This window comes from Babylonia areolata, chromosome 24, assembly GCF_041734735.1.
Source record: "Babylonia areolata isolate BAREFJ2019XMU chromosome 24, ASM4173473v1, whole genome shotgun sequence".
Lineage (NCBI taxonomy): Eukaryota > Metazoa > Mollusca > Gastropoda > Neogastropoda > Buccinidae > Babylonia > Babylonia areolata.
This window is the reverse complement of record NC_134899.1, coordinates 765,778-788,315: the sequence shown is the minus strand read 5'-3', so window position 1 is coordinate 788,315 and position 22,538 is coordinate 765,778. Positions and strand designations below refer to the sequence as shown.

The following is a 22,538-nucleotide window of genomic DNA, read 5'->3' as shown; positions in this document are numbered from 1 at the left end:
ACGTCATGGGACATTTAAACGGCGCTGTGCTCCCCCATCCCCCTCCCACAGTAACAGACGTCATGGGACATTTAAACGGCGCTGTGCTCCCCCACCCCCCTCCCAGGTAACTGTGACGTCATGGGACATTTAAACGGCGCTGTGCTCCGCCACCCCCCTCCCACAGTAACTGACGTCATGGGACATTTTACGGCGCTGTGCTCCCCCATCCCCCTCCCACAGTAACTGACGTCATGGACATTTAAACGGCGCTGTGCTCCGCCACCCCCCTCCCACAGTAACTGTGACGTCATGGGACATTTAAACGGCGCTGTGCTCCCCCACCCCCCTCCCACAGTAACTGTGACGTCATGGGACATTTAAACGGCGCTGTGCTCCCCCACCCCCCTCCCACAGTAACTGTGACGTCATGGACATTTAAACGGCGCTGTGCTCCCCCACCCCCCTCCCACAGACAGACCCACATATTAACACCGAAGAAGGGGTGACAAGGAAAACGCCCCCACAACTTCACTGACGGCACCCAACGGCACCCAACAGCACCCAACAGCACACACGCTGGAACGGCGACCCGTCTCTCCTCAAAGCTCGGCATCAACAGCCCAAGGGAATCTTTCTCTCCTAACTAGATAGATTTCTGAACTCGCTCAGAGTTTAAAAAATGTTGAGAAGAGACATGCCACACACATGTCCCCAGATATGCACGTGCATTCGCACTTAGGACAGAGGGAGGTGAAGGAGAGAGATGGGAAGAGGGGGGAGAAGGGAGAGAGGGGGGAGAAGGGAAGTTGAAGAGAGTTGCACACGAACAGCACAACGATCGCCAACGAGCCGTGACAGACTAACAGAATAAGAGTTCAATATATATTTATTCAGCACATGGAGCAAGCAATACAGAGGGTTCAATAGACGACGGAAAACAGAGCACACTACTACAAAGACAAGTTATCCAGCAAATTGGTTAAAGGGTATGGAATGGCACAAAACGTGGAAATAACCACAAAATCCCCAAGTGAAGGCCAATGGTCTCGAGAATTAAATTCACTTCTGGAAGGAAAATAAATGATTTAGCACACGAGTGTGTGGGTGAGTATGTGTGGAGACGACATGGAAACAAGCACAACATTGATAATGAAGGTAAGGAGGTTGCGACGATGATGAAAAAGTAGTGACGACGACGACGACGAAGAACAATGACGACGACGACGAAGAACAGTGACGACGACGACGAAGAAGAACAGTATGTGACGACGACGAAGAACAGTGACGACGAGACTGGAAATGAACTAAGTACAAGGACGAAGAACAGACAGCCACAAGCAGAGAGGGCCGAGCACCAGGCCAGAGAACGCTGGTGATGGAAGGCAGTGGATGGTCAGTGGAAGGCAGTGGATGGTCAGTGGATGGTCAGTGGAAGGCAGTGGATGGTCAGTGGAAGGCAGTGGATGGTCAGTGGAAGGCAGTGGATGGTCAGTGGATGGTCAGTGGAAGGCAGTGGATGGTCAGTGGAAGGCAGTGGATGGTCAGTGGAAGGCAGTGGATGGTCAGTGGATGGTCAGTGGATGGTCAGTGGAAGGCAGTGGATGGTCAGTGGAAGGCAGTGGAAAGCAGTGGATGGTCAGTGGAAGGCAGTGGATGGTCAGTGGAAGGCAGTGGATGGTCAGTGGATGGTCAGTGGAAGGCAGTGGATGGTCAGTGGATGGTCAGTGGAAGGCAGTGGATGGTCAGTGGAAGGCAGTGGCAGGCGGCAGCAGCCAACGGAGGCCTAGACCATGGAAGTCCAGGGAAGACAGTGGATGGTCAGTGGAAGGCAGTGGATGGTCAGTGGAAGGCAGTGGAAGACACGGAAAGGGGAACACTGAAAGCACTGTATATAGTCTATTATCCACTTGTAGCATTCACTTTGGGGCCACCCAATTAGATAAAAGAGTACCTAGCCGAGAATTCATAAAAGAAAACAACAAATCTTACAAAACTTCCGTTTAACCCCTCTCTGCTCAACACAGGCTATAGAATATTTCAATTTCAATCAGCTGATCTATTTCAGAAGGAACTGACATGTAAAGGTCTTATGCTAAATTAATTATGTTAAAAAAAAAGGCTGACAACGAAGCCACACCCAAGAGCAAAAGGATAAGGGGTAGTTCAGTTTCAGTTTCAGTAGCTCAAGGGGGCGTCACTGCGTTCGGACAAATCCATATACGCTACACCACATCTGCCAAGCAGATGCCTGACCAGCAGCGTAACCCAACGCGCTTAGTCAGGCCTTGAGAAAAAGAAAAGAAAAAAAGGTGAATAAATAATAGATAAGCTTACATAAATAAATAAATAATAATTATGATATAAAAAGTAGTAATGATAATAATAAAATGATAATAAATAAATAAATAAGATAATGATAAATAAGCAAAGTAGTAGTTCGGAACGTTCTAGCTTATGTATCACATACAGTGCGACTTACACACACACACACACAAAGATATATATATATATATATATATATATATATATATATATATATATATATATATATATATGTGTGTGTGTGTGTGTGTGTGTGTGTGTGTGTGTGTGTGTGTGTGTGTGTGTGTGTGTGTGTGAATAAATATATATATGTGTGTGTGTGTGTGTGTGTGTGTGTGTTTCGTCCGTCGGGATCGACGAGGACCATCTAGTCATCCTGGGGGTGGGTGGGTTGGGCTCTGTGGGTGCGCAGATGACTGGTCAGGCCAATCCGCGCCCGGAAGGTTCTGACGCAGTGTGGACGGGATGGTGGCGCTGTCGAGGATGACTGATGACTTGCGCGATGACTGTTTATAGTGAGGAGGAGTTGCGCACCGTTGACCTCACTCTTGTCCGAGAGCCTCTGTATCCAGTGGCAAGACGAAGTCCAAAAAGACTGGAGATGGAAACGGATGCAGCGGATGACCAGGATGTCCTATGTGCCTCATCCTGCCCTCAGCACTCCACAGTGCTCTGCTGCAACCGCCTTCCTCTCCGTTGAACCAAGAAGGTTTCTTCCGCAGAGTCCACCGGATCCAGTCTTCACATGCTTGGGTAGACAAGCCCTAACTCCCCGTGGGTTTGAAACCCGTCGGCTACCCTCACCTAGTTTAGCCAGCCTGTCAAAGCCGTTGCCCGGGGTTGGGCGCTGCCGCATGCTAGCAGCTTCTAGGACCCATAGGTGAGAGCTGGGTGCCGGTGGGGACCAACAGGAAGAGCGTGACAAGCCCCCCCCTCTAGAGGTACTACATCTCGCATGCACCCCCTAACCCCCTTTATATTATATATATATATAATGCTCATCAATCACTGAGGGGGTTCATAAGGAAAACTGAATATATCGAGATTTTATGGTTGAACCCCTTCAAAACACATGAATAATCATGTCACAACATTCAAATAAAATGTATGCTTAAAATGCATACATATCCGGCACATGCACATAAAAGAGCAAAAATATTGTATTTACTTAAATATCCCCCCCACCCCACCCCCCTCTACCCCCTTCTCTCATTCACGGACATGAACATAACGAACAGACAAAATTACTCTACAAACACAAGGACGAAAACGACATGGCTGAACTGTCCGTCCAGTCTCGTCTCACCTTTCAGGCGGGTACTGCTACCCAGACGCTGACAGACATGGAACACAGAACACCGACCGAAGAACACCAAACACTCGGAGGAAAAACTATCCCCACTCACGAGTGCAGAACAGGGCAAACAGCTCTGAAGAGCCAAAGCAGACACCACTGCCTCCAATGCCAGTCACGGGCGAAAAGCCCAGAATTCTGTCACTGACTGACCAGCTGAGGAAAGGTTGATCTCAGCTCAGTGACAGCCTGAACTGAGACACATGAGATTCCCGTGCAATCCGCACAACCCCCACCGCTGTCCAGCTGAATGTGGTGGGAGAAAAAGGAGGGGGTAAGGCACACACACCTTGGTTTGTCATGAGATGTGACGATGGGACATTCAAACGGCGCTGTACTCCCCCACCCCCCCCTCTAACAGTGTGACGTCATGGGACATTCAAACGGCGCTGTGCTCCCCCACCCCCCCTCTAACAGTGTGACGTCATGGGACATTCAAACGGCGCTGTGCTCCCCCACCCCCCCTCTAACAGTGTGACGTCATGGGACATTCAAACGGCGCTGTGCTGCCCCCCCCCCCCCTCTAACAGTGTGACGTCATGGGACATTCAAACGGCGCTGTGCTGCCCCACACCCCCTCTAACAGTGTGACGTCATGGGACATTCAAACGGCGCTGTGCTCCCCCACCCCCTCTAACAGTGTGACGTCATGGGACATTCAAACGGCGCTGTGCTCCCCCACCCCCCTCTAAGAGTGTGACGTCATGGGACATTCAAACGGCGCTGTGCTCCCCCACCCCCCCTCTAACAGTGTGACGTCATGGGACATTCAAACGGCGCTGTGCTCCCCCACCCCCCCCTCTAACAGTGTGACGTCATGGGACATTCAAACGGCGCTGTGCTCCCCCACCCCCTCTAACAGTGTGACGTCATGGGACATTCAAACGGCGCTGTGCTCCCCCACCCCCTCTCAGTGTGACGTCATGGGACATTCAAACAGCGCTGTGCTCCCTCACTCCCTCTCAGTGTGACGTCATGGGACATTCAAACGGCGCTGTGCTCCCCCTCCTAGCCCCACCCCCTCTCACAGTGTGACGTCATGGGACATTAACATGGCAATCACTGTCGACAGTCTGATTCTTTCTAAACTTTAATTATTTGTGTAAATGCTTTGTCAGTGAGTGTGAAAATACGTTCGATGCCATTATCGAGAAAGACTAAGAGAGAGAAGTGGCAGAATGGTTAAGACACTTACCTGCCACTGCAGTCTGCGAGGGTCTAGGTTCAAATCGAATTCTAAACCTTTCTAAAATTGTAACCAGAAAAACAAACAGCATGTGGCCATTTGGATGGGATGATGATGAACTGAGGTCCAGTGTGCAGCACGGACTTGACGCACTGAAAAAGAACCAGTGACAACAGAAGTGTTGTCCTGTAGTAAAATTGTGCAGAAGAAATCCACTGTGGTAACACAAATATACATGCATGTACTCAAGGCCTGACAAGTGCTGTTTGGTCGTGCTGCTCAGGCATCTGCCCAGCAGATGTGTTGGAGAGTAAAAGGATTTGTCTAAATGCTGTGCCGCTTCCTCAAGAAAATGACACTGAAAATGAAACTCAGTGAAGCTGAGAAGACAAACTGTGGGTCATTCTCTGTCTTGACTGTGCCTACAGGGCAGTTTTGATTGGGGGGGTGGGGGGGGTGGGGGTGGGGGGGGTTCTTTGTGGAGTATCCCTGTCTTGGTTGTACCTACTGGGCAGTTTTGATGTAGGGGTTCTTTGTGGAGTATCCCTGTCTTGATTGTACCTACTGGGCAGTTTTGATGTGAGGGGTTCTTTGTGGACTATCCCTGTCTTGATTGTACCTACTGGGCAGTTTTGATGTAGGGGTTCTTTGTGGAGTATCCCTGTCTTGATTGTACCTACTGGGCAGTTTTGATGTGAGGGGTTCTTTGTGGAGTATCCCTGTCTTGATTGTACCTACTGGGCAGTTTTGATGTAGGGGGTTCTTTGTGGAGTATCCCTGTCTTGATTGTACCTACTGAGCAGTTTTGATGTGGGGGGTTCTTTGTGGAGTATCCCTGTCTTGGTTGTACCTACTGGGCAGTTTTGATGTGGGGGGTTCTTTGTGGAGTATCCCTGTCTTGGTTGTACCCACTGGGCAGTTTTGATGTGGGGGGTTCTTTGTGGAGTATCCCTGTCTTGGTTGTACCCACTGGGCAGTTTTGATGTGGGGGGTTCTTTGTGGAGTATCTCTGTCTTGACTGTAGTGACTGAACTGTGACAGCATAGTTTATCCTTGTGACTGAACTGTGACAGTATAGTTTATCCTTGTGACTGAACTGTGACATCATAGTTCACCCTTGTAACTGAACTGACACTGTATAGTTGATCCTTGTGACGGAACTGTGACATCATAGTTTACCCTTGTGACTGAACTGTGACAGTATAGTTGATCCTTGTGACTGAACTGTGACAGTATAGTTGATCCTTGTGACTGAACTGTGACAGTATAGTTGATCCTTGTGACTGAACTGTGACAGTATGGTTGATCCTTGTGACTGAACTGTGACATCATAGTTCACCCTTGTAACTGAACTGACACTGTATAGTTGATCCTTGTGACTGAACTGTGACATCAAAGTTTACCCTTGTGACTGAACTGTGACAGTATGGTTGATCCTTGTGACTGAACTGTGACATCATAGTTTACCCTTGTGATTGAACTGTGACATCAAAGTTTACCCTTGTGACTGAACTGTGACAGTATGGTTGATCCTTGTGACTGTACTGTGACAGTTATATGGTTGATCCTTGTGACTGAACTGTGACATCATAGTTTACCCTTGTTACTGAACTGTGACGGTATAGTTGATCCTTGTGACTGTACTGTGACATCAGTTGATCCTTGTGACTGAACTGTGACGGTATAGTTGATCCTTGTGACTGAACTGTGACACCATTGTTTACCCTTGTTACTGAACTGTGACAGTATGGTTGATCCTTGTGACTGAACTGTGACATCATAGTTTACCCTTGTGATTGAACTGTGACATCATATTTTACCATTGTGACTGAACTGTGACAGTATAGTTGATCCTTGTGACTGAACTGTGACACCATTGTTTACCTTTGTGACTGAACTGTCAGTATACCGTTAGTTGATCCTTGTGACTGAACTGTGACATTAATGATAAAAGTTGACCCTTCACGGCCTTGCGACTGAACTGTGACAATCTGACCCACTGGGAACGGACTGTGGATAATCTGACCCATATGACTGAAGTGAACTTGGGATAATTTGACCATATGTGACTAACAGTGGAATACAAACATTTGATTTCTCACTCATTTACTGGTCTTTGCTAGGGTTTTTGGTTCAAATAATTGTGTATGTAAAAAAGAAAAGAAAAAAGCATGATGCATTATTGAACCGATCCCTAAATTTAGAAATGCACTCACATGGTTTGATAAGTTGATAATTTATGTATGTGGACCCTCAAATATACCCATATGGTTTTCGTAGATTCTGGTAATGTGTGTGCACATTTTGAATTTGAAATGAACCCTCACCATGCCATTTGTTTCCCTCAGCACAGCAGAAGACCTGACAGCAAGGCAAGAATTCACTTTGATTTTTTCCGGTGTAAAGTGGTGGTGAATTATTGTCAGTCTGTGATAGTGGGTGAAAGGGCCAAGGTGCACTGTGACCCACTTCCTGTGTGTGTATGCGTGTTAATTCTTCTTGGTGGGCTGCACTGTGACCCACTTCCTGTGTGTGCATGCGCGTTAATTCTTCTTGGTGGGCTGCACTGTGACCCACTTCCTGTGTGTGTATGCGTGTTAATTCTTCTTGGTGGGCTGCACTGTGACCCACTTCCTGTGTGTGCATGCGTGTTAATTCTTCTTGGTGGGCTGCACTGTGACCCACTTCCTGTGTGTGTATGCGCGTTAATTCTTCTTCGTGGGCTGCACTGTGACCCACTTCCTCTGTGTGTGTATGTGTGTTAATTCTTCTTCGTGGGCTGCACTGTGACCCACTTCCTCTGTGTGTGTGCGTGTTAATTCTTTGTGGGCTGCACTGTGACCCACTTCCTGTGTGTGTATGCGTGTTAATTCTTCATGGGCTGCACTGTGACCCACTTCCTGTGTGTGCATGCGCGTTAATTCTTCTTGGTGGGCTGCACTGTGACCCACTTCCTGTGTGTGCATGCATGTTAATTCTTCTTCGTGGGCTGTAACTCCCACGTTCACTCATATGTACAAGAGTGCCTTTTACGTGTATGACTGTTTTTACCTCGCCATGTAGGCAGCCATACTCCATTTTCGGGGGGCGGAGGGAGTTGGGGGTGGTGCATGCTGGGTATGTTCTTGTTTCCATAACCCACTGAACGCTGACATAGATTACAGGTTCTTTAACGTGCATATTTGATCTGCTTGCGTATACACATGAAGGGGGTTCAGGCACTAGCAGGTCTGCACATATAGTTGACCTAGGAGACTGGAAAAATCTCCACCCTTTACCCACCAGGCACCATTACCAAAATTTGAACTCGGGACCCTCAGACTGAAAGTCTAACACTTTAACCATTTGGCTATTGCACCCGTCCATGCATGTTCTGAAGTTGCACAAAAAACATATTACATGGATTATTTCTGAGAGTGTTGACAGAAAACCAAAAAGGCTATCAATAAAAAAGAAAAAAATATATACTATTACGAATATTTGATGTACGCTTCAGGATTACAGCATGGTGCTATATCTTTAATGTTTTTATTTTCAATAGTCTGGAGATATTACTCAACTAAGATTACAATAGAAGTGTGAATTTTCCATTTTTCCAGAAAATTTCCGTGTGGAGCCTGGCAAAATATGTTGGGAGCGACAGGGATTAAGCGTAAAGTATTGCTCAAGAAGACATTTTGACTTTACTGTGCACCTTGTATGAGTGATAGTTGTGCGTGACTGTGACCATCATAACACAAGAGGCAGCTTATGTCCTGAATTTGATTATAGTGGAAAGTGTCTTGCCCCAGTTACATCTCCACTCTCTGTGCTGAGAGGGCTTCAGGACAGTCAACGTTGGGATGGCCCCCGAAGGCAACAAGTCCTACATTCACATTCATAACTTCTTTCCCTATGGTGACATAGCACAAGGTGATATCCTTTCATTTAAATTTATTTCCAGGAATAAGTGACACAGCACAAAGTGATATCCTTTCATTTAAATTTATTTCCAGGAATAAAACCAACTCAAGACAAAACCATATTCGGCACTACAATCACGGACACAGCCCAGAATAAATACTTGTTTGGAACCAAGACAGTTGTGAAAGTACTGTAGTTTACTGTACAAGCTGGAGTTAGGATACCAACAGGGCAAAAACAAAGCAAAATCCAAACGAAAGTCACTACTGCATACAGTCCCAAGCACTGTTAAAGATTCCCATGCACACAATGTCAGCTTGTAAACCGTTAACAAGAAAACAGATACACGAGTCAAGGGGATGGGGGGTGTGGGGGAAGGAGAAGGACACGCACACACTCCATTTCAATACGTTCATGTAAATACACAATTTATAACACATGCACAACTTGATGAGAGAACATCAAGCTGAAATCTTTTGCCACACATACAAACCCAATCCACACACTGCCATGACCAGAAAGTGTCTGTGTTTGTAAAACAAACATCAGGAAATTTTAGACTAGATGTACTGAACAAAAACCAGAGTAATATAATAGTAATCTAAACAGAGGGACAGGGAGGCAGAGAGGAAGTGTTCTGAATCAACAGGGCGGCAGATAAAGTGTTCTGAATCAACAGGGCGGCAGACAGAAAGTTATCTGAATCAATCAATCAAAATACTTGGAAACTGCGTTTCTGAATGGTAAATTATTCAATGGGTTTTCGGATTTATAAATCATTACAACTGAATGACGAGGCTTAGATTATCATTACTCAATGAGGAGTGAAAAAGAAAAAAGAAAAAAAAGGAAACACCTCTTTTTAAGAAAAAAAAAAGATGGTTCATAATTCACCTGAAGCAAAGAAGCAGTGTATGATTTATGTACAAACATCCAATTCTGAAGGCAGCTTGGTGTATTTAAAACAAAGAAAAGGATTTGCAGTGCTATTCACAAGACCACACGGAGTGTACAGGGAAAAACAAACTAAAATCAAAATAAAAGGCTCCCACAATAGTACACACACAATCTCAACTTCTAAACAACAACAAAAATCCTGACATGTTCCCACACACATACACAAACACTCAACACACAGACCATTCAGAGTTAAGCACAGTTTGGCCAGCACATGACCAGGTAAAGTGTCCACCAGCTGACAACAGGAAAGCAGACAGTGAGGAGTGGTCAGAAAGGCAGGCAACATGGGGACACACCAGTCAAGGTGACCACATCAACATCATGTCCTGCCCACACAATAAAACTTGTGCTGGGCACGGTACAGTAGAAACCAAGTGAAATGAACAATGCCACAGATCAATGGGGATGTACACCCACTGTTTACTGACAGACTCTGGCATGAAATGCAGTCTTCGTGAAGGCAGCAACTGTGCCCCGCTGACTGCACTGCTCAAGGTTTACTGTACGTAAACAGCAGTGGGGTCTCTAGTCTTTGACCCCCCTCCAAAAGCCAACCTCTCAAAAAGCAACCAATTAACCACCACACATGCACACACACACACACAGCAAAAGACAGGCACACTGATGATCTCAATGCAGGAATGTACAATGCCAAGGAACAAGACAGCACTCAGCAACAGCCCACATATCACACAGTCAATGAAGCAGTCACACTGTTTTATCCCCTGTGAAGACCAGCTCTCTCACTGCAGTCAGCCAGCTCCATACGGACTGTGTGTGCACAAGTCAACAAGGCCAGTCCCCTCTGGCAGCAGGTTGGGAGAAACCAACCACACCTATCACAGGGCCCACCTCAGGCAGGGATCAGGTTGGCTACACCACACTGGAGCTGTGGTCACCATGTACCCCATCATGTCTGTATACAATGTGAAATAATTTACTTTCAACTCCAAGACCTCATTCGTCAGGTTTTGCAGCTCCCGGTACTGGTGTTAAGAAGCGGTGTGTCAAGGGACAGAGACTGAGCAGGTTAGTCATCATCATCAGGTCAAACAGTCAGGACTGGTCACCATGGATACAATGATGCGCAGAAGTCCATCCTGCCTTCAAACAGCAGGTGGCCAGTCTCCTGACAGGTGGGCACTGGTGTCCATTCAGCTTGTAGCAGGCACTGAGCACTGTTCAGTCACTCAGCTTGTAGCGGGTACTGAGCACTGTTCTTCACTCAACTTGTAGCCGGCACTGAGCACTGTTCTTCAGTCACTCAGCTTGTAGTGGGCACTGAGCATTGTTTTTTTTTTAAAAAAGTCAGTCAGCTTGCAGCAGGCACTGAGCACTGTTTATTTTTTTTAGTCAGTCAGCTTGTAGTGGGCACTGAGCACTGTTCTTCAGTCAGCCAGCCTGTAGTGGGCACTGAGCACTGTTCTTCAGTCAGTCAGCTTGCAGCAGGCACTGAGCACTGTTTATTTTTTTAGTCAGTCAGCTTGTAGTGGGCACTGAGCACTGTTCTTCAGTCAGCCAGCCTGTAGTGGGCACTGAGCACTGTTCTTCAGTCAGCCAGCCTGTAGTGGGCACTAAGCACTGTTTTTTTTGGTTTTTTTTTTTTTTTTTTAAAGTCAGCTTGTAGTGGACCTGTTCTTAGTCAACAGTGGTCACTGAAATCTCATGCAACCCCCCCCTTCCCCAACCCCCAAAGTAAAAGGACCAGTAAGGTGGTGTGTCCTCACACTGTGTGGTTGTAGTGAGGACCTCAAGAGAAGGAGCGCACTTCAGCGTTGTTGGAGAGGTGGTCGGCCTTGCCATGCTGCTGCTTGTGGTTCCACATGCGGTAGTACAGGTCCTCCAGGTTCTCTGTGTACAGCTGGGTGTTGAACAGCGGGGACTGATGCCGGGCAAGGTTCACTTTGGCCTGCATGGCCCTCAGGCTGGGGACACACACACAGGTCACCATTAATATCAGAGACAGAGAGACAGAGACAGAGAAAGAGAGACAGACAGAGACAGAGAGAGAGAGGCCAGATTCACCCTGGCCTGCATGGCCCTCAGGCTGGGGACACACACACAGGTCACCATTAATATCAGAGACAGAGAGACAGAGACAGAGAAAGAGAGACAGACAGAGACAGAGAGAGAGAGGCCAGATTCACCCTGGCCTGCATGGCCCTCAGGCTGGGGACACACACACAGGTCACCATTAATATCAGAGAGAGAGACAAAGAGAGAGAGAGAGAGAGAGAGGCCAGATTCACTCTGGCCTGCATGGCCCTCAGGCTGGGGACACACACACAGGTCACCATTAATATCAGAGAGAGAGACAAAGAGAGAGAGAGAGAGAGAGAGGCCAGATTCACTCTGGCCTGCATGGCCCTCAGGCTGGGGACACACACACAGTTCACCATTAATATCAGAGAGAGAGAGAGAGACAGAGAGAGAGAAGTCTGAATGGTTTATTGTTTAGGCCTTTCTACCGGTGACAACAGGGGTAAGGGGAGGGGGGTGAGGGGGGGCTTCCGTTTTAACATCCATTATAAAGAACAGCGCCAATATATGTAAAGCAAACAAAGGGTAGAAAAGAGAGAAAGGACCGAGTAAGACAGAGAGAGAGAGAGGGACAAAGGGACAGAAAGAAGAAGAAAAAGACAAAAGATAGATGGGCAGATTGGTGTGTAATCATGCGTCGTTAACCAAAGATAGACTTGTTTCTATGGGTGAAGGCTTTGGACAAGAACAGAGAGAGTGGAATGCATGTCTTCACATCTGCAAACAACAGTGACAATTTAAATGCACTGGGGCGCATTTGTTTCAAGCATGATTTCTCTATGTATGTTTTATTATACCCAGCACTTTGAGGGTTAATAACACACACACACACACACACAGAGAGAGAGAGAGAGAGAGAGAGAGAGAGAGAGAGAGAGAGAGAGAGAGATTAAGATTTTGGGCATGGCCCATTCTTCCAACCTGTCCTTGCTATCTACATCAGTTACAATAGCACACCTATATTTAATGAAAAGGGTAGAAAGACAGAATTAAAAAGAGAAGGAAAAAAAGTCCTGCAGAAAGAATATGATGATAAAGAACAGACACACACGCACTGTGGAATAAAAAGTGAAAAGAAGTCAATTCTTTAACCACAAATTTAAAAAAATATTCTTTTGAACTTCACTTTTGTTCTCACTTTTCTTCATGAGCTGAGCACAGCCAGCAGAACAGGTTTTTACTTGAGTGACTGAGTTAACCAAGCTAAAATCAGCATTACTGGACACAATACTTTGTCTACATTACTCCTACATCTTTACACTTGGTTCCTCATTCTAGTGTGCTGACAGCTCCATACAGAAACAAAACACCCCCAGATAAGTGCTCATCCTATCTTGGTCCAGCAGTGTGGAACAAACTGCCCTTATCAGTGTCAACTGGATTCCCCTGTCTTGGTCCAGCAGTGTGGAACAAACTGCCCTTATCAGTGTCAACTGGATTCCCCTGTCCTGGTCCAGCAGTGTGGAACAAACTGCCCTTATCAGAGTCAACTGGATTCCCCTGTCCTGGTCCAGCAGTGTGGAACAAACTGCCCCTATCAGAGTCAACTGGATTCCCGTCTTGGTCCAGCAGTGTGGAACAAACTGCCCTTATCAGAGTCAACTGGATTCCCCTGTCCTGGTCCAGCAGTGTGGAACAAACTGCCCCTATCAGAGTCAACTGGATTCCCCTGTCTTGGCCCAGCAGTGTGGAACAAACTGCCCCTATCAGTGTCAACTGGATTCCCCTGTCTTGGCCCAGCAGTGTGGAACAAACTGCCCCTATCAGTGTCAACTGGATTCCCCTGTCCTGGTCCAGCAGTGTGGAACAAACTGCCCCTATCAGTGTCAACTGGATTCCCCTGTCCTGGTCCAGCAGTGTGGAACAAACTGCCCCTATCAGTGTCAACTGGATTCCCGTCTTCCAGTGTGGAACAAACTGCCCTTATCAGAGTCAACTGGATTCCCGTCTTCCAGTGTGGAACAAACTGCCCCTATCAGTGTCAACTGGATTCCCAAACTGCCCCTATCAGTGTCAACTGGATTCCCGTCTTCCAGTGTGGAACAAACTGCCCCTATCAGTGTCAACTGGATTCCCCTGTTCAGTTTAAAGTCTCTCAAACAACCTGTTTTGTTCTGCCTGCCATCTTACTGAATGATGTGCTTCTTGGGCTTCTGCTGCTTGTGTGTGTGCAATGTGTTCCTTCTTTAGTTTAGCGTCTTTTCACTATCACTAATCAGTGATATTAGACGATTAGAAAAAAGAAGAGAGAGAGAGAAAAAAAAAAGGTGGGGGGCGGGAGGGAGAGAAGGGGGGCAGAATAGGGAAACAGAAAAGGTAGAAAACCACCAAAATATGCTTAACATGCAATTACATTTAACAGTAATAATTCAATAATGATAACATAATTATAAACCATTAATAATAATAGTATTCATATAGCGCTGAATCTTGTGCAGAGACAAATCAAAGCACTTTCGCACCTGTCATTCACACGCATGCATAACTCATTAACGCAATTCTGAAGTACATAAAGGAATGTAGAAATTGGGCTTTGAACTAATGCCTGTGAAAGTTCGACCAAAGAACCTTGTCAGAAATAACTTTCTAAAAAATCATCTGCAGAATAGTTATTCTCTTTGAAATACTTGTGTGTGCGTGTGTGTGTGTGCATGTCCAGATGCTTGTTTGCGTGTGATCTACTTGATGCATTAAGCATGCAGAACCTTTTGTTCCCTGCCTGGGCAGTGAGTATCAATGTGCATTTTGATGAAGAAGACACAAGAGAAAATAACTGACTATGCAATGTTGGTTCCCAGTTTGACGGCGATGTCGACGTAGCTGCGGCGAGAGTGAGCCACCAGTTCCGGACAGCCCAGGGTGTGGAGCTGGGAGGAGGCCACGCGGGAGGCCAGCGTGTCGGCCGGCAGCGTCACCATGGGGATGCCCGCCCACAGCACATCCATGCCCGTCGTGTGCCCGTTACACAGCGGGGTGTCCAGACACACGTCTGCCAGCTGACCACGACGCACATGTTCCTCCTGCAACATGACACACCACATCTGACACTGTTCCTTTCACGCCTGTCACACCAACATGACTTCTATCACTGTACACCTTTCTTTCACACACAGCAAGCTGATTCATAGGCCACCAATGACGCTTTTCAAATAGTGAAAACTACTTGTTAGTAATTTTTACTCTCATATAATGAAAGACAAACATTTGTGACCAGTTAAAAAGAATGGCTAAGTTGCAAGCTAAAATGCTACACAATATTTTGGAGTGTCAGTGTTACAACATGAGCAAAAAAGTAATGTGGGACTACACCTCAGAAAGGAATCTACAGTGTTGCTGAGGTGGCAGAAAATGCAGCATCACTTTGGAACCACGGTTCTGTACACATCACTATGTTGGAAAGGGGCTAGCCACACTATTTCAAACTGTGCACATAACTGCTGCTGGAAAAGGGCTGCCCCACAATTTCAAACCATACACATCACTGCTGTTGGAAAAGGGTTACCCACACAGTTTCAAACTGTACATGTATGCATCAGTGCTGCTGGAAAAAGGTTACCCACACAATTTCAAACTGCCTCTAATTATAGGTCCTACTAGCAGTTCCCTGTGCAGCCTGTATACCTTGGGAGCCACATTGGAGAAGATGATGCGGCCAGCTGGCAGGCCCAGGTCAGCAGCAGTCTGCAGGACGTTGGCCTCTCCCACTGCCGGGAAGCGCAACAACCACAGCACTCCATTGGGGACCTGCCGGCACAGCCAATCACACACTTCTACTGTCATCTACATGCAAACTGAAATCTGCATAGTTCACAACCACAGCACTCCATTGGGGACCTGCCTGGCACAGCAATTCACACACATTTCTATATTCATCTACATGCAAACTGATATTTCTGTAGTTTTATATTAGTTTCTTTGCATATCATGTTCAGATGCTGATCATCGTGTAACTAACTTCATTTGGTTACTTTTTTTATGTGTCAATGATTACATGTTGGAAGAAAGAAGTGTTGAAATCATCTTCCTCTGGAAATCTGTGCTTTCTTCTTTTTTTTTTTTTTTAAGAAAAAAAAAAAAAGAAAAGAAAGGAGAAATCAGAGGATGCGTTCAAGTTCTGCAAATAGGCAGGGCTGCCTCAGGATCCATGGAAGACTTTCGTTTCTTTTCTTTTTCTCGTTCCTTCAGATTTTTAAGGTGTAGCTCTGTTTCAAATATAAGGTCAAGATTCTTACATTTGCCATATTTAAATTTGGAGATAGCAAGCCTTGCAACCAATAAGATAATGTTTATTTGTTTTCTTTTTGAATTTGATAATATATCAGTTTTAGCTGCACCAAATAATGCTATCTTTTCGTTCACTGGGATCCAAGTATTATAAGTATAAATTGTTTTACGTTTTTCCAGGAAGTGGTGAGCTTTGGACATGCACAGAAGGCATGTTCAATGTAGTTGGTTTCTTGGCACCAGTGGCATTTGATAGTATTTGTGACACCCATTTTTTGTAGCATGATGTTTGTTGGGTAGATGTTGTGTATGAGTTGTAATAACTTAGTCGAGTTTACTGCGTGCATGCATAGGCTAAGCTGAAATAATCTTGAGTACTGATCTATAATTTTCGTCTCCAGAATTGCACTGCACAAGTCTCATGGTTTTTTTGAAGGGCAAATATTTTCCTGATTTGTATATTTGACAGGGTGGTTACGGTTCCCTCTTCAGCTGCAATATTATACAGAGTGTCTTCCTTTAGATTATCATGTGCTAGCTGAAGTTTCCACGCGCGTGGTAGTGCATTTATGACTGCGTTGTACTCAAATAACAGGTTTGGCTGAGGACCAATTCTTGCTGAAACTTCTTGGTACATTAAGAGGTTTCCGTTTAACCACAGGTCTTGTACGACGGAAAGGCCCACTTTGCTCCAATTTATGAACATGGTCTTTCCTTTGTATTTTTGATGTTTATTGTTCCAAAGAGGTTCCGTTTTTATGTTGTCTGTCAGTCTATTCTTGTTAAAAGACGCTACTGTTTTTAGCACATCTCTCCAGAAGACTGATTGTACCTTTTCTAAGTGTTTTATTTCTTTTGGAGCAACATTACAGTTAAAATCACAGTGTGCAGTTCTCAAAAGGTGCTTTTTTTTTTTTTTTTTTTTTTTTTTTTTTTGCAAGGATGCTCCATTGTGCTTTTTCTTCTTTGAGGAGTTTTACTACCCATTTTACCAAGTACATTTGTTGTTGGTGTTCAACATTTATCATATTCAGGCCTCCGTGTGCTTTGTTGAGACTTAGGACTCCCCGTTTCACTTTCTCAAATGCTCTTTTATTGTTATATTTTTTCATCCACAGGAATTTATACAACAGAGTATTTATATAGTTTATTGTCTTTTCTTTCAGCAGAAGAGTGAACTTTGACAGGAAGAGTGTTTTTGCAAGTATAACCCTGCCAAAGAGTGATGGGTACCTACGTTCCCATCTTTTAATAGTTCTAATTAGCTTGTTCAGAATCTATAAATATGACTCACTTTGCTGAAAAAAAAAGAACTGCATAGTTTAAAAAAATGAATAGAGGCTTTAAAAAAAAAATCACCAGTAATACACTGATTTAACAATTCTTTAAAAGAACGTGAAGACATCCGTCACATATTTTATTATGTCCGTACTATTTCAAGAAATGTTTATTTATTTACTTATTTATTTATTTATTTATTAAGATGTTTTACTATAGCGCATATTCTTGAAGCTCTATGCATTTTACAAGATCATGTCATTGCCAACATTGCACGTTTCCATGACACTTTTCATTTCTCTTTTCCTGTCCTTTTCCAGGTAACCCTGTGTAACAACCACAGCAGAAAGATGTTGATGAATGAATGAATGTAAGATTTGTGGAATGAATGGGTGAGAGATGGGGAATTAAAAAAAGAAAAAAGGGGAGGATGTACCTGCTTGAGGATGTCGACCCACATGGCCAAGGTGTCGGGGTCGATCTTGTACAACTGGTTGAAGTTGCAGTACACAACAGCGTTCTCTGGGAGGGCGTAGGATGCACGTGCCGACAGCACCACGCACTTGGGGATTTCCTCACCTGTGGCCGACTTGGTGTTGGTCTGTCCACAACAACATGGCTTTCCCTCAACAACTGATTACATTTATTGGACAGGTGTTGGTCTGTCCAAGCCAACACACATAACATTACCTTTCCCTCAACAACTGATTACATTTATTGGACAGGTGTTGGTCTGTGCACAACAAGACACATGACATTACCTTTTCCTTAACAACTGATTACATCATCACTGGAGAGAGTGAGTGCATGTGTGTGCGTGTGTGTGCATGTGTGCGTGGGGGTGGGGTGGGGGTGGGGGGGGTGAGGGGGGAGTAGTTGGGAGATTGACAGAAGAGGATTAGAAATAGATTTAACTCTACTGATACAGAGAAGAAACAGCCAAATATTTCTATTTATCATCCAATTTTGCCTTGGTGATCAAAAATGAAATTTTCAGGAAACAAAGAAAGGGTGGTAAGAATCCTGCAAGATGCAGAGAATAAAACCCGACAAAGCACGAGAGAAAAGAGCACAGACACAGGGAGTTGTGTGAGACACAAGACAGGCGTGGATGGTGTGCTGTACCTGGTTGGTTGTCAGTCCGTTCTGCACCACCAGGTTGCCGATGGTGCACTGTGGCTGACTGGTGCTGATCATGGTCTGCAGGGTCTGGATCATGGGCAGCGGCAGTTCGATTACTGTCGTCCTCAGCACTCCCGCTTCACCCGTCCTAGAGTCAGTGGTGGGGCCATGTAGGGCCGTCTGCACCTCCTCCTGCACACACCCCCCCCCATCAGTCCCCATCACTCACCACCATCTTCCCCATCACTCACCATCATCACACACCACCACCCCCATCACTCACCACCATCTTCCCCATCACTCACCATCATCACACACCACCACCCCCATCACTCACCACCACCCCCCATCACACATCAGGTCTCCCCCATCACACACACCGTATCTCCCCCATCACCCACACACCATGTCTCCCACATAACACACACCTCTCCCCCATCACACACACCATGTCTCCCCCATCACACACACCATGTCTCCCCCATCACACACACCAAGTCTCCCCCCTCACACAATGTCTCCCCCATCACACACACCATGTCTCCCCCATCACCCACACCATGTCTCCCTACATCACACACACACCATATCTCCCCCATCACCCACACCATGTCTCCCCCATCACACACACCATATCTCCCCTATCACCCACACCATGTCTTCCCCATCACACACACCATGTCTCCCTCATCACACACACACCATGTCTTCCCCATCACACACACCATGTCTCCCTACATCACACACACACCATGTCTCCCCCATCACCCACACCATGTCTCCCTCATCACACACACACCATGTCTTCCCCATCACACACACCATGTCTCCCCCATCACCCACACCATGTCTCCCCCATCACACACACACCATGTCTTCCCCATCACACACACCATGTCTCCCTCATCACACACACACCATGTCTCCCTCATCACACACACACCATGTCTTCCCCATCACACACACCATGTCTTCCCCATCACACACACCATGTCTCCCTCATCACACACACACCATGTCTCCCTCATCACACACACACCATGTCTTCCCCATCACACACACCATGTCTTCCCCATCACACACACCATGTCTCCCTCATCACACACACACCATGTCTGCCCCATCACACACACCATGTCTCCCCCATCACCCACACCATGTCTCCCCCATCACCCACACACCATGTCTCCCCCATCACACACACACCATGTCTGCCCCTCCCACACACCATGTCTTCTTCAAACCACAAACACCTCCCTCATCACACACACACCATGTCTCCCCCATCACACACACCATGTCTCTCCCATCACACACACCATGTCTCCCCCATCACACACACACCATGTCTCCCCCATCACACACACACCATGTCTCCCCCATCACACACACACCATGTCTGCCCCTCCCACACACCATGTCTTCTTCAAACCACAAACACCTCCCTCATCACACACACAATCATTGACAATAAGGCTGACATTGTCACAGATATGATGAACCACCAACAATATCATTCCTGACTAGCCTGGACTAAAAGAGCACATCTTATTGTCATACTGACCAGTTACCATTGTAAAATGTGAACGATAACCATAAAGAAATGACAGGAGTAAAGTTGGTGTGTGTGTGTGTGTGTGTGTGTGTGTGTGTACCTTGACTTTGACAGCCAGCTGTTTGAGGCTGTCAAGGTGGAGGCCGTTGAAGGTCCAGTTGACAACCACAGCCGACATAGCGTCAACGAAGCGCAACACCACCTTGTCCAGGATGTGGGCGAACATCTGCGTGTGGTCGCCCACGAAGAAGGTGTCCCGCATGTAGGCCAGCTTCTCTGAGTACTGCTCTGCCAGCTCCAGGGGCGATGTGATGCGGTCAGTCACTATGTAGTCCATGTAGTCCGCCCCACTGGTGCCGGGGTAACCTAGCCACATTGCCTGTAACGCACAGGGGCACAACTCTGTCATCTCCCTTACCATGGACACCACACAGGGGCACAACTCTGTCATCTCCCTTACTATGGACACCACACAGGGGCACAACTCTGTCATCTCCCTTACCATGGACACCACACAGGGGCACAACTGTCATCTCCCTTACCATGGACACCACACAGGGGCACAACTCTGTCATCTCCCTTACTATGGACATCACACAGGGGCACAACTCTGTCATCTCCCTTACCATGGACACCACACAGGGGCACAACTCTGTCATCTCCCTTACTATGGACACCACACAGGGGGACAACTGTCATCTCCCTTACTATGGACATCACACAGGGGGACAACTCTGTCATCTCCCTTACCATGGACACCACACAGGGGCACAACTCTCATCTCCCTTACTATGGACATCACACAGGGGCACAACTCTGTCATCTCCCTTACTATGGACATCACACAGGGGCACAACTCTGTCATCTCCCTTACCATGGACACCACACAGGGGCACAACTGTCATCTCCCTTACCATGGACATCACACAGGGGCACAACTCTGTCATCTCCCTTACTATGGACACCACACAGGGGCACAACTCTGTCATCTCCCTTACTATGGACATCACACAGGGGGACAACTCTGTCATCTCCCTTACCATGGACACCACACAGGGGCACAACTCTGTCATCTCCCTTACCATGGACACCACACAGGGGCACAACTCTGTCATCTCCCTTACCATGGACACCACACAGGGGCACAACTCTGTCATCTCCCTTACCATGGACATCACACAGGGGGACAACTCTGTCATCTCCCTTACTATGGACACCACACAGGGGCACAACTGTCATCTCCCTTACTATGGACATCACACAGGGGCACAACTCTGTCATCTCCCTTACTATGGACACCACACAGGGGCACAACTCTGTCATCTCCCTTACCATGGACACCACACAGGGGCACAACTCTGTCATCTCCCTTACTATGGACATCACACAGGGGCACAACTCTGTCATCTCCCTTACTATGGACATCACACAGGGGCACAACTCTGTCATCTCCCTTACTATGGACATCACACAGGGGCACAACTCTGTCATCTCCCTTACTATGGACACCACACAGGGGCACAACTGTCATCTCCCTTACCATGGACATCACACAGGGGCACAACTCTGTCATCTCCCTTACCATGGACACCACACAGGGGCACAACTGTCATCTCCCTTACTATGGACACCACACAGGGGCACAACTCTGTCATCTCCCTTACTATGGACACCACACAGGGGCACAACTCTGTCATCTCCCTTACTATGGACATCACACAGGGGGACAACTGTCATCTCCCTTACTATAGACACCACACAGGGGCACAACTCTGTCATCTCCCTTACTATGGATAATTTTTGTTCAAAAAGGAAATAATCAGTTAAAAAAAAATCCTAGCTCATAAACTTCTCAAGCGATCCACTTGCTTCAAATTTCCAAATAGTGGCAGTGGAAGGAAGTCACAATGTAATTCTGCTCTCTGAGCATTATGGATGGGACTGCTCAAACCAAACTAAAGGTAAATGAACACGGTGTTATGTGGGCAAAACTGGGCAGGTTCAGGGCTTAAACAGGGAACTTCCTGCAGGCCATATTGGGTGATTCAGGGGGCAGAGGGTTAAGCTTACATCCCTTACTATAGATACATCCCTTACTGTGGATACATACCTTATGGTACATCCCTTACTACAGATACATCCCTTACTGTGGATACATACCTTATGGTACATCCCTTACTATAGATACATCCCTTACTGTGGATACATACCTTATGGTACATCCCTTACTATAGATACATCCCTTACTGTGGATACATACCTTATGGTACATCCCTTACTGTAGATACATCCCTTACTGTGGATACATACCTTATGGTACATCCCTTACTATAGATACATCCCTTACTGTGGATACATACCTTATGGTACATACCTTATGGTACATCCCTTACTGTAGATACATCCCTTACTGTGGATTCATACCTTATGGTACATCCCTTACTGTGGATACATACCTTATGGTACATCCCTTACTGTGGATACATACCTTATGGTACATCCCTTACTGTAGATACATCCCTTACTGTGAATACATACCTTATGGTACATACCTTACTATAGATACATCCCTTACTGTGGATACATACCTTATGGTACATCCCTTACCCTTA

At 46.4% G+C, this 22,538-nt stretch overlaps 1 protein-coding gene across 1 annotated transcript in view; it reads right to left on the bottom strand.

The window, feature by feature from the left end:
* Positions 1 to 8,814: 8,814 nt before the first annotated feature.
* The window catches only part of LOC143298789 (UDP-N-acetylglucosamine--peptide N-acetylglucosaminyltransferase 110 kDa subunit-like), a 41,053-nt gene continuing 27,329 nt past the window's right edge, over positions 8,815 to 22,538 (bottom strand). The window contains exons 16-21 of the mRNA XM_076611751.1: positions 20,027 to 20,305; positions 18,375 to 18,563; positions 17,686 to 17,850; positions 15,369 to 15,491; positions 14,526 to 14,767; positions 8,815 to 11,632 (exon numbers count right to left, since the gene is read on the bottom strand). Coding sequence (XP_076467866.1) covers positions 11,458 to 11,632; positions 14,526 to 14,767; positions 15,369 to 15,491; positions 17,686 to 17,850; positions 18,375 to 18,563; positions 20,027 to 20,305 — 1,173 coding nt within the window. The 3' untranslated portion in view covers positions 8,815 to 11,457. The remainder of the gene's footprint in view (positions 11,633 to 14,525; positions 14,768 to 15,368; positions 15,492 to 17,685; positions 17,851 to 18,374; positions 18,564 to 20,026; positions 20,306 to 22,538) is intronic.